Source organism: Misgurnus anguillicaudatus, chromosome 23 (assembly GCF_027580225.2).
Source record: "Misgurnus anguillicaudatus chromosome 23, ASM2758022v2, whole genome shotgun sequence".
Classification (NCBI taxonomy): Eukaryota; Metazoa; Chordata; class Actinopteri; order Cypriniformes; family Cobitidae; genus Misgurnus; species Misgurnus anguillicaudatus.
Genome location: NC_073359.2, coordinates 4,486,774 through 4,500,274, shown reverse-complemented (window position 1 = coordinate 4,500,274; position 13,501 = coordinate 4,486,774). Strand labels below are relative to the sequence as shown.

At 44.8% G+C, this 13,501-nt stretch overlaps 1 protein-coding gene across 1 annotated transcript in view; it reads left to right on the top strand.

Moving 5' to 3' along the window:
- Positions 1-446: 446 nt before the first annotated feature.
- Positions 447-13,501, top strand: part of LOC129453658 (uncharacterized) — a 203,946-nt gene continuing 190,891 nt past the window's right edge. Inside the window, exon 1 of the mRNA XM_073861518.1 lies at positions 447-684. Within this exon, the coding sequence (XP_073717619.1) occupies positions 663-684 (22 nt within the window). The 5' untranslated portion in view covers positions 447-662. The remainder of the gene's footprint in view (positions 685-13,501) is intronic.

Here is a 13,501-nt window from a genome sequence, read left to right as displayed (position 1 = left end):
TATTTTATTCTATTACATTGACTACGCCAAAAGATAAGATATTAGATACACAAATTACTAGATTCACTGTTTAGAGTTACGCGAAGTGTAGCGTTGACATCTGCTGTTACCCGCTGTGTAAATGCAACAAGAACATCATATTTACACATTCAATGACATTTAAACTATTGCAAAAGTTTTTATTACAGGAAATATGTAATATGGCATTGAAGTAAGTGATTGCGTGAGAGAATTAGCATAAAGTTATAGTAAATGTAGCCTATATAGTTATAATGTGAACGTGCCTAAGACTTTTCCCAGTAAGAACTGAGAAACAAAATAGAAAAATGTAGCCTATAGTTTTCTAGTTTTCTTTTTTCATTTTATAAATGGAAACGATAAATGAAAATACAACTGGTTGATCGTTTCCGTTTTTTCATTTTAAAACGGATATGGAATGGACGGAAGATACCCAGGGGCACGTTCAAGCTCACACAGGTGCGCAACGTTTTGCTATGGTTTCCGGGTTGAACAACATGTTTCCTGGAAACGGTGTGCAACAGGTTTTAGATGCATTTTCTCTTGTTTGGTGGGTGTGTCAGAAATGTCGGCCCAATCAGCGGCAAGATGTATAAAACCACGCGGTAGTAAAGAGACAGCTCGCTCAATGGGTTCAAGTTGGAATGTTGCCTTTCATTCTGGACGGTAAGGTCAGTGACTGTAACATCGAGGGTATTTTACAGTATTAAACACACATTTATAATGATTTCATCAGGCTTCAGAAACATTTTAAAAAGAACACAAAGAATGGCCTCTCAGCTACCGTAGTTGCAACTCTTGCGTCATCACAACAGGGTGTTCAACGCATCACTGTTTCTGTTTAATAAACGTTGTGCAACGTTTTGTCGGGGCAGATTTTCCCCTGACCCTGCAGGCACCATCTCGTGATCATCCACCATCTAGACTTTTGTAAAGAGTTACTAAGGTAAAATTAAAACAGCTTTTATAATGTTTAGTTTGACAATTAAGCTGAAGTTGACAATTAAAATTTTCCTAAAAGTTTATCTCACTGACCATTTACTGATAACTAGATATATATACACTTTTCTGGGGAGGTTGCAAGCTAGTTCTAGATCTTTGTTTTCACAATGGCTATGTTTACATGCACAAAATTTGTCAATCCGACTAAATTTAATATGATTGAAATCGTTTTGATTATGCCTGCACTTCATGGTTCCTAAAATTTTCAAACAGAAGTTGCAGACATCACAAAACAAATAAGTCAGGCTTATTTTAAAACTACACCCGCACACACACCTCAACCCAGCTCATTTTAGTAGCCTTAAGTGGCTTAAACTAGAAGAAAGAGTAACATATATAAAAATGTGTATGGTACATAGAATAGTTAAAAATCAAATACCTACATATCTTTGTAACTATTTTTCTAAGGTTAATGCTGTACACAGCTATTCAACAAGGGGTAGTACCACTGATTTTGTTTTATGCAGATTTAAAAGTTGTAAGGGCAAGGGATCTTTTATGTATTCAGCAGCAGTCATATGGAATGCGTTACCAGCAGCCTTAAAGTTAACAGACAATACTAATCATTTTAAGTCAACCCTAAAGCACTGGCTGAGTAGTAGACAGTAGTAGTGTTATTGTATGTACTGTATTTTCCATTTTTGTTTTATGTGGTACGTTTCTGGGGATGTTTTGTCCACGTTTTATGGTTTTATTTTTTTGTTTTAATCATCCGCATATTCAAAATATATAATAACATTTAACTTAGGATATGCTTAACCCATATCCCTACATTTTTAAACATTTACACGCATCTTGTAGGGCACACATTTTGGAGGACCACAATGGAAATAAGCCTAATGGCTTTATTGTGTCTATCCTTTTGACTGATAATTGTACAAAGTCATTTTATGTATTTATTTATTTATTCATTCTTTGTACAATATATATTATGTCAATAAAGATCACTCACTCACGACGATACAGTTTGCATGCACCCTAAACATTGCAATCTGATTTAAATACTGTTTACATGTACATTATATAGAATACGAACCGAAAGTCTGCGCAAGCAAAGCCAGGGTTGCCAGACTCACGTTTCAAAACCATCCGACTGGACGTTCAAAACTAGCCCAAAAGCATCACAATGACTATTCACAGACCAAATACCAATAACTTATCAACGGAATTATTTAATCTTCTACCCGCAGAAAAAAACAACTGGTGGAAACAGTTTAAACAGTATCCCAAATCTAAACTCGAAAAAAGCAGAGGACTTGGCAACGCTACGCTTGCGACAGCATCTCTCGTTGGAGTTCACGCTTTACTCTGTATACAAGTCAAAACTGAGTTGGAGTTGTTCTTAAGAAGTTTTCTGATATATGTAATGAAAACAGACTTTTCAAAAGTCACAACGCTATTTTATTGCTTTAAGCAGCCTAATGTTTTAAAAGTATAAACAAACGCTGCAGAATTTAGTACAGCACGTGACCGCATTAATGCTGTTGTTGTTGCGTGTTTCTGTGACGAGATTCATAAATATAATACGTGAACTTGGAGCGCAAATGTTCTGCGCATGTGCACAACTTATTTTTGCATCCGATTGAGAAAGTCACAGTCAAACTAACATTGTGTTTTTTATCAGCAATAAGAAAAGTTCTTGTTTAATGTTTTGTAGCTGGTATATGTGAGTTTCTACAAAGAGAAATCATGAACTTCAGACTCTCATCACTGATCCTGCTGTTACACATTCAAGGTATGAAACACAGTTTTGTTGTTGTACTGAAATACTTCAATTCATTATATATTTGTTAAAAGTATGTCAGATTTTAAACTAGTTTAGTCTCATTTAATTTACATCGCTGTACTCCAAAGACTGGATACTGTTTGGATCAGTCTCTAAAATGTTTAAAGTGAGTTTGTGTATTTAAAACTGAACTGAGAGATTTGTATTTGAGAACAAAATTGATGAATCTGAGTTCATATCCTTATAGGACTGTCTGAATCTCTCATCTCACTCTGTAATTTTAATGAAGTTACATACAGTAAACGTCTCGGTTACGGATGTAACCCTCGTTCCCTGAAGGAGGGAACGGAGACGTCACGTCGTGACCGACGAATTGGGAACTCGCTTAGAGAGACCAATCTGCTTCGAATACTACTAAAACGCCAATGAACTTGGCATTGAGATATTTGCATAATGCTGGCGCCGCCCCGCCAGGTGCGTATATAAGGCGCACGTGCAAATAGGGAAATCAGCTTCTGTTCGCTGAGAAAGCCGGAAGGTGACCGGCCTAAACAGCAGGTGGCAGCACCTGTGGCGACGGGACGTGACGTCTCCGTTCCCTCCTTCAGGGAACGAGGGTTACATCCGTAACCGAGACGTTCCCTTTCAGTCGGTCACTACGACGTCACGTCGTGACCGACGAATTGGGAATCCCTACCAAAACGCCACTAGGGGCTGACCTCTTCCAGTGTCTGCAAAGCCCTCCAAGTTCCCTCGGGAAATGGAGAATAAGGCAGAAGGCCGGGCACTAGATGTTCCTTTAACCCCACAGTAGTGCCAGCGACTGGGAAGCGCCCTATCTGAGCGGTATAGGGACGCTGCGGAAGCCACCGCCCCGTTAAGGGCTATTGGTGGGCGAAAGTCAACCGTAGTTGAGGTATAAATGACAGCCGTGGCTGTGTAAGCAAAGCAGTGCTCTGCTAAGGGAAACGTGGGCTGGTAGGATTAACCCCACGGAATAATACTCACAAAGGAACCCGTTGGGACACAATGTGGGGCCCTGGCCAAACACGTAGGTTCGTAGGAATACAGCTAGTGAAAGGCTGACAGCCAATGCTCCGCAACAAAGGCTGTCAAGGCAGTGGAGAGAGCAAATCAAACCATTACGCATTTTTGCTCTGTTAGCCTTCCATACTGAAACTCAATTTGGAGCCTCAGTCGGAGGCTGCAAGCCGACTTGCGAGTCTGCTCTCCGTGCCCTCCCTGGTGAGGAAAGAACACGAGAGGATACAGGCTCGATACGAACATTGTAAAATCTAATGAACGTATTAGGTGTCGCCCAACCAGCAGCTCTACAGATGTCTGTTAGCGAGGAACCACGAGCTAATGCCCAAGATGAGGCAACACTCCGAGTGGAGTGCGCTCTCAAATTAAAGGGGCAAGGAATGCCCTGCAAATTGTAAGCTAGGGCGATAGTATCAACTATCCAATGAGACATCCTCTGCTTAGTGACAGCTTTCCCTTTCTGCTGGCCACCATAACAAACAAAGAGCTGGTCCGAGGTCCTGAAGCTTTGCGTGCGGTCCACGTAGACTCGCAGTGCGCGTACGGGGCACAACAAAGCCTCGGTTGGGTTTGCCTGCTCCAAAGGCAATGCTTGCAAGCTCACCACTTGATCTCTAAAGGGAGTAGTGGGAACTTTGGGCACGTAGCCTGGTCTGGGTCTCAAAGTCACGCTCGAGACAGCAGGACCAAACTGAAGGCACGACTCGTCAACAGAGAATGCATGTAAATCTCCTATTCTCTTCACAGAGGCCAATGCTAGTAGGGTCAGAGCTTTCATTGATAAAAGCTTCAGACTCGCAGACTGCAAAGGCTCGAACGGAGGACTCTGCAGCGCTTTCAGCACCATGGACAAGTCCCAGGGAGGAATAGAAGGGGGGCGCGAGGGGTTTAGCCTACGAGCGCCTCTCAGGAATCTAATAACCAAATCATGCTGGCCCACTGATCTGCCGTTAATAAGTGAGTGATGCGCAGATATAGCGGCGATATCAACTTTAATAGTGGACGGTGACAGCCTACCATCTAGCCTATGTTGAAGATATAAAAGCACGATGTTAATAGGGCATTCTCTGGGGTCCTCGCGTTGCGAAGAGCACCAGGTGACGAAAAGGTTCCATTTTAACACGTAAGCCCGTCTCGTAGACGGAGCTCGTGCCGCGTCAATAGTGTTAGATACCGCCTGGGGCAAATCACTTAAACCTTGCGCGCGCTCAACGACCAAACGTGGAGATTCCACAGGTCGGGGCGCGGGTGCCATAATGTGCCCCCTCCTTGAGAAAGTAGGTCCTTCCTCAGGGGAATCCGCCAGGGAGGGGCTGTCGCGAGGAGCATTAGTTCCGGAAACCAATTCCTGGTCGTCCAATACGGGGCGATCATTAAAAGGCTCTCCTCGTCCTGCCTGACTTTGCACAGTGTCTGTGCTATTAAACTCACTGGGGGGAACGCATATTTGCGCATGCCCCGCGGCCAGCTGTGTGCCAACGCATCCACGCCGAGGCTGCCCTCGGTTAGTGAATAAAACAGGCGACAATGGGTATCGTCCGGTGACGCAAATAGGTCTATCTGCGCACGACCGAACTTCCTCCAAATCAGCTGGACCGTCTGGGGGTGGAGTCGCCATTCGCCGGGGCGCGCCGCTCGGGAAAGCGCGTCTGCCGCTGTATTGAGCGAGCCCGGGATGTAAATGGCACGAAGGGACCTCAGATGCTTCTGACTCCAAAGGAGGAGATGACGAGCGAGATGCGACAGGTGACGAGAGCGCAAACCGCCTTGACGGTTGATATACGCTACAGTCGCAGTGTTGTCTGAGCGCACTAGTACATCCTTCCCTCGCAGCTCCGGAGCGAAGCGTACGAGTCCCAGATATACTGCCCATAACTCGCGGCAATTGATATGCCAATGCAACTGGGGTGCTGTCCACACCCCCGAAGCCGTGAGCTCGTCGTACGTGGCTCCCCAGCCCGTGTCGGAGGCATCTGTGTGGACAACAGCATGCCGGGAGACCTGTCTCATGGACACGCCGGCCCTGAGAAACGCGGGGTCTGACCACGGGGGGAATGTTAGGCGACACGCAGGTGTAATGGTTACACGATGGATGCTGGCGCACCACGCTCTCCTCGGGACTCGATCGTGAAGCCAACGCTGAAGCGGTCTCATATGGAGCAGCCCGAGTGGTGTCACGGCCGCTGCTGCTGCCATACGCCCCAGGAGTCTCTGAAATTGTTTCAGAGGGACCGCATTCTTCCCTCGGAATGAACCGAGGCAAGTCAGAATTGATTGGACGCGCTCTTCTGTTAAACGCGCCGATAAATCGATCGAGTCCAGTTCCATACCGAGAAAAGAGATCCTCTGCGTGGGGCAGAGTTTGCTCTTTTCCCAGTTGACCCGAAGACCCAGACGGGCGAGATGTTGAAGTGTTAGATCTCTGTGTTCGCACAGCGTCCGCCGAGAATGCGCTATTATAAGCCAATCGTCGAGGTAAGCCAGAATGCGAACACCGCTCTCTCTGAGGGGCTTTAGCGCCGCCTCTACTACTTTCGTGAACACACGGGGAGAGAGAGACAGCCCGAACGGTAAAACTTTGTACTGATATGCCCGTCCCTCGAACGCAAACCGGAGAAACGGTCTGTGACGAGGGAGAATGGACACATGAAAGTACGCGTCTTTCAGGTCTATCGCTGCAAACCAATCTTGGGGGCGTATTGCACTGAAAATTTGTTTCGGTGTAATCATCCTGAAAGACCTCTTCTGAAGAGATTTGTTCAGGACACGCAAATCCAAAATCGGTCGTAACCCGCCGCCTTTCTTGGGTACTATGAAATACGGGCTGTAAAAACCCGATCTCATCTCGGTAAGAGGGATCGGCTCGATCGCGTCCTTCGCCAGCAGGACTTCGACCTCTGCACGCAGTACATGTGCAACGGACGCTTTCACCGTAGTGAAACGTACGCCCGCAAATTTGGGAGTGTGCCGATTGAATTGAATTTCGTAACCGAGGCGGATCGTGCGTAAAACCCAACGAGACGGACTGGGAAGCTGAAGCCAAGCCTCCAGGGACCGTACGAGAGGAATTAACGGCACTACCGGTGTACCCGCGGCGGGGCAGCGAGGCGGGACAGGCGGGACTGCCGGTGCGTCTGCCGTGACAGCATAAGCATCTACAGTATGTGTGTGTGTGACACTGACCTGAGCCCGCTGAGGGAAACGGTCGTCCGGTCTCCTCAGCTGAGGACGCAGACTCCGAAGGGGTTGCTGGTGGTCCGGTCTCCGTAGCGGAGAGCTCGAACTCCTCAGAACACCCACTGGCGATAGAGGAGAGGGAGGAAGAACATCTGACTGCCCGCTCACCTCTCTCTCGATCCTCTGGAGACCTGGAGAAGGAATAGGAATGCACTCTTTTTGTGGTTTTGTGGGTGCCGGCTGAGAAGCCGGCGGAACAGAAACAAAACGAAACCAAAGATTTTCCACCCGGCCCTCTACCGGTGGAAGGAGCGGTGCCATCACCGTCTCCCGCTGAGTGATCCCATCCAACTCCAGGTCGCCCGTCTCAGGGCCGCTTCGATTTCCGTTTGCCACGGGAAGCGGGTGGTGCGGGCGGGGCGGGCTGCCGACGGCTGTTCCCTCTCCGTGGTCTAGAAGACGTTCTAGCGGGGGGGGGCGGAGGCAGCCGCCGGAGGGCGCCCTCGGCGAGGAGCAGACGGGGCCGCCGGCGCTGGAGGGCGAGATGCAGGTCGCTTGCGCCGGGGCATGATCTGAGCGATCGCTTCCGTCTGCTTCTGGGCGGCGGAGAACTGCTGGGCAAACGACTCCACCGACTCGCCGAACAGGCCTGCCTGGGATACGGGAGCATCCAAGAACTTGTTCTTTTCTGCATCCGTCATGTCGGCCAGACAGAGCCACAGATGGCGTTCCTGGACCACCATCATTGACATCGCACGACCAATCGCCTGTGCCGTGACCTTCGTAGCACGGAGGGCCAGATCCGTAGCGGCCCGGAGCTCCGAAAGCACAGGCGAGTCGTGTCCTCCCTCGTGCAGATCTCTCAAGGCCTTAGCCTGGTGGACCTGCAGCAACGCCATAGCGTGCAGGGCTGAAGCCGCCTCTCCACATGCCTGATAGGCAGCCCCCGTTAAACCGGAAGACTGTCTGCAAGCACGGGAGGGGAGGGTTGGGCGATCCTTCCAAGTGGGAGCGTTGGCCGGACACAGCTGCATCACGACCGCACGCTCCACGGGGGGGATCCCCGTATAACCCTTAGCGGCTCCATCGGTGAGGCAGTTGAGGGGGGAGGGCTGAAACGGCCGTAAACGGGTAGAATACGGCGACCTCCAGGTCCTGGTCAGCTCCTCGTGCACCTCGGGGAAGAAAGGTACTGGCGGAGAGGGCTGTGAAACCCGGGCAGCTCCAAAGAACCAATCATCCAGGCGGGACGGTTCGGGCTGTGGGGGGTGAACCCACTCCAACCATACGGTCTCCGTTGCTCGAGAGAGCACGGCCACCATCTCTGGATCGAAATCCGGCGTCACGACCCGTCCGGAAGGGGGGAGGACATCCGGATCCTCAGAGGGAGAGGGCCCACCCTCGGATGCTGCGGTCTCCGTGGATCCGGAGGGAGGCACGACAGATCCAACAGACATCGTAGAACACGACTCTGAAGTTTCCATCGGCACATCAACCGGCTGTGGACGAGGAGGCTGAGAGCCGGAGGACGAATCCCCCGACCGGCTCAGCACAGTGATGCGGAGATCGTCCTTCGAGAGCTTCACGGCCGCTCCGTGGCGGCGTTCAGAGCTTGTCGGACGTGGGTTGCGTTTTTCCCGGAGGAAAGACAACCGTCTCCGCAAATCCACAAGGGACATGTTCTCGCAGTGAGAACACTTACCCCCAGCGAACGCCGCCTCTGCGTGCTCGATGCCCAAGCACGAAAGACAACGCTTGTGACCGTCCTTCGGACCCATATACTTCCCGCATCCAAGATTGCACGGACGAAAAGCCATCCTGAAAAGGACGCTAATCTCCGGATATACGAGAGAGTGGCTGCCTTTAACAAGGCACAAAGCTCTCTCGTATCACTCTTTTAGGGAAATTCACTCAGATGCTCAGTTGATGATGCGCACAGGGAAAGGCAACGCACACACTAAACTCAAAGGGAGGGAGGAGTGGTGACAGTGAGGTGCGATTACTCAAACATCAACATCACAACTGTGTTCTGGTTCAGTCAGAAACAGAGAACAAACTGGAGAAACAAAGATGAACCTGAAGATTTGACTTTAGATTCAGATTACTCAGGACGAGTGCATCAGAGGATCACTAAAGATTACTCAAAGCTCATAATACATGATCCGAGAGAGAGAGACAGTGGACAATATCAGCTCATGATCATTACGAAGGATGGAGTTAAACATCTCAGCTCAGTCACAGTCAATCTAACAGTCACAGGTACATTTACATTCTCATCAGTCCAGTTAAACTCTTTTCATTTCTCATCTAATTTAAGGTTTTCATTATTTAGTTTTACAGGTGAAGATGAATCCTGGACCTAGAGGACAGCGAGTAAAACTGAACTGTGATTCCTCCTGCCCAAAAACATCTGAAAATAATTACCGCTGGTCCAAGAATGGACAACCTTTAAAAAATAGTCAAAGCATATTTGTGTCATCCAGAGGAAACACTAACAGTTATTCCTGCTCTGAGCCTTTTTCAGATTTCTCTTCGCCTGTGTGTGAGTCTGACATTTATAAAATATTTATATTAAAATGGAAGATCAAACTTTGCAGTTTTCTTGTTGATTCATATACAGTATGAGTGTGTTTGTAATTGATTGTGAATGTTACAGCAGTATTTTGTGACTCTTTCAGGTCTTTCTAACAGTAGCTGTTGGGGTGTAACTTACACCTCTAGAAGTGTTTGTGCTTTAGTGGGATCAACAGTAGATATTCACTCTTCATACTCACATCCCACTGGAGATACAGTAGAGAAAACATACTGGTATTACGGTTATCGTGGGGAATTCAGAGATCTACGTGAGGATCCTCGGTTTTCTGGTCGTGTGGAGTATCTGGGAAACACACTGAGAATAAAAAATGCCAGCATGAGTGACGCTAAACAATATCACTTTAACCTCATCACTAACACATCAGATGTAGTTTCTAGTTCTTCTGGAGTCTATCTTACTGTTACAGGTAACTGCTCATAATAAACTCTCTGTAGTGCAGCACTCATTATACTGAAGCATTATAGCTCGAGTAGGAGTCTGATATCAGCATGACTGTGATTAGAGGTTTAGGTAATGCTTTATCAATTGAGCTAAATCAAAAATATGAGGCCCAACTTTGAAAAGTAATTTTATGTGAAATTTCAGCTACATGGGTGAGAAGCAGTCCAGACCCTGTGATAGATGGAGAAAAAGTGATATTACGCTGTTCAACTTATTGCTCATTGGATAGTAAACATACTTACATCTGGTATAAGAATGGACAACAGGTAACAGATGGATTGACATTATTAAACAAGCTGTACCTGGACTCAATCAACAGTGAGGAGCTACAAGAGTATTCCTGTACTGTAAGAGTTAACACAACATCTCATCATACATCTGACTTTACTGTTACACTATAAAAAGTAAACAGTTGGATCAACTTAAAAAATTAAGTTGTTTCTTATTGTGAAATTCAAGTGAAATTTTAAGTTGAACAAAACTAGTTTTAGTTACCAACTGAAGTAACTCTTTAAAGCTACAGTCGGCAACTCTGGAGGATTGAGATGATTTCTAATGTTTTCAATTTTTTGCCCCTCCCACACTACCACCGAGCAACCTCATATCGAGCTCGTCCTCAGCAGTGCATTTTTAAGCATACTTAGATTACTTACATAAAACTCAGAAATACAATAAATGGTTGATAAAGCACAATTACCTGTCAAGAAGAAATGTGACAAGCTCTGCATCCAGCTAAAACCCTTTTAAAGCTCATAGATCCCTCCACCTTTCAAATGCTGGTCCGATATTGATCCTAATTTCATTACAGGTCGCTTTCTATCTTCGTTTCCTTCTTTTCCTTGGTTGTTTTCTTTTCATTGGTTGTTTTCCTAGCTCTGGTTGTTAGCCAAGGAATTGAAAGTTTGTTAGTGAATGTTCTCTCCGCCATCAAGCTGCGTTCAATCCAACACACATGTGAACTTCAGGCAGATTCATGTGATATTAGGCTTGTTCGACTTCATGCAGCGCCACTAGAACCGACGGCCGGATGACGTCAAAGTACCACGAGAGCAAGACGAAATTAGACTTTGTATGATTTCTCTAATCATTTTCATTTTTTTCTTAAACTGTCTAATTTATGTTGTTCTATTGGAGCATAGTGTCGGTTTCAGTAAATATGATCAAAAAATCTTGCAGCTTTAAGTTGATCTAACGTTTCACTTGTTACAGTGTAAATGATAAAATAGATAGTTTCAGTCCTTGATGCTGATTGGTTTATTCTCAGCTATGACATCATCACTGAGCTACTTTCAGTCTCACTGTGCAGCACTCATAGCTGATCATTAATATTGAAGTGAGATGATACAAAATTACAAAATGTTCAAGTACAAGAAATCTAAATATTGCCTAATAAATCAAATAAGTCACTGGCGCAGCTTCTGCAGGTTTCAAAGTCAGGTGTCGGTGTGCCGCGTTGTTTTGTGTATCATCATTACTGGGGAAACCCCTAAAAAAGAAAATGAGGAAACACAATCAAGGTGGATTTATTATTTTCTAACGCAAGTTGTACTTTAAATGTACTAACACAACCAAAAGTGAAAGTGTTTTAGCGCTGTCAGTGGCACTGAACGTCATAGCACATCACTCAGAACTTTTGTGTTATTTTGAAAATATGCACACAGCTGTCATGATGGTTATTTGCTGAGTAGCGCTGTGATAACGGCTGCAGTGAGACTGAAATCTGAGAATCACAGAAAAGTCACATTCTGAATGTTCTGCCTTTTCTGAATATAACTGAGTTTGTGTCTTTTTTTCAGATCCAATGGACAAAACAAATGCTTAAATACATAAAACTGTATGATACTGATTAAAACAAGGCTTGGCTTTCTGAAGGTTTGCTACTGTAAATGTTTTAATAAAGCTTTATTAATCCTGCATTTTTGAGATATTTTTCCACATATTATATTTGTATTAAAACATTCATAATAGTCAGATAAATGTTATCTTTTGAATATATTTCTCTGTTTTCTGTTTTGACTGCAGTATGTGGTAACACTTTCTATGAAGTCTGTGTTTATAATGCATTATTGCAGGTATATTCCCTTATAATAAACATTATTATAATGTATGTTGTTGTCTAATCAATAATCATTACAACAGTTTCAATACATTATTTGTGGTTGTACCATTTATGAGTATGATGATTTATAACACATGACGAACTCCATATTGTTATCTTGTAATATAAGTACACGTTGTCATGTATTTAAATTTTATATATTTGCATTGTATAATTGTCACTTGACCTAAAGCAGGAAATAAACCATAAGTCTTCTCATAAACATCCACAATGCTTTACATACAAATAACTGAAACAAACAGAAAGCTACAGATTGGGCTTTAATGTTCTTTAAAGTGAAAACGTGTCAGAAATCTCCAACATATGTTTGTTACCAGCCTTACTCCTCTATAGTGGGTCAATATTTATACCCAATCATCATAATACTGGCAAAGGCTTTAGTGGAGCTTTTGTAGAGCATCGATGAGCAGTGTACTGGTAATGTCTTGTAATCTCAACTATATCTTTAGTCAAACCTGGCCAGAAAAAATGTTTACTAATTCTGTGACACATTTTGAGTCGTCCCAGATGACCTGCCCAAAGTTTAGATTGTCCCATTGTTAAACCTGTTAAGTGTTGCTTTAAGGCTGTTTATTAAGATTTGTTTTAGTCGATCGGATCACAAGTGGACGAGAGAGATGCATTCACGTGATGTTTTAATTCATCTCGTTTCTTCACTTACGACCGCTTCTGTCCTGATTACTTTGAGGGGATTGTCAATGAGCGAGTCCCTCTGCCTTCCTTTATACACGAGAGGAGAAATGATGTGCACTAATATTAGGTCACAGTCCGCTGCTTGTGTAGTTACATAAACATGCTGCACATTGTTTTGTATATTTATTGGCTTTCTCTGATAATTTAGAGCCATTGATGAATTAAGTTAGCGCAACTTGCAAGAAGTCTGAGGTAAAAACATAGTGCTCTGTACATCATATTACATCCGTAAACAGAGAGTAGTCAGTCTTTTGTGGCTGTTTAAACACATTTAAAGTGACACTTCACCCATTTGCATTAAGCTTTGTATAGTTAGAACCCCAGTCATGTTTTTGAATGGTCATGCATCATTTCCTCAGTTTCCCCTGAAAGAGGAGAAATACAGATTTCAGTGTTGCACTTCCTTCTTTCAATAATGTAAAAATCATCATTTTGCATCATTGAAAGAAGGAAGTCCAATATCTTTGTTGAGGAGGTTAGACTACAAACACTCCTTTTCTCGGTCAAATAGGCACCAAATTCTAAATGTATGTTACTTTCGACTACAAATATGACACACGTTCAATAAAAATTTATGTTTCTACGGGTGAAATGTGTGTTTACATTGTCTGTGTCCAAATCAGCAATATTGTTTGACTTAAACTTCCCTTTTATGCAATCTCCACTTTTTCTTCACACTCTTCCC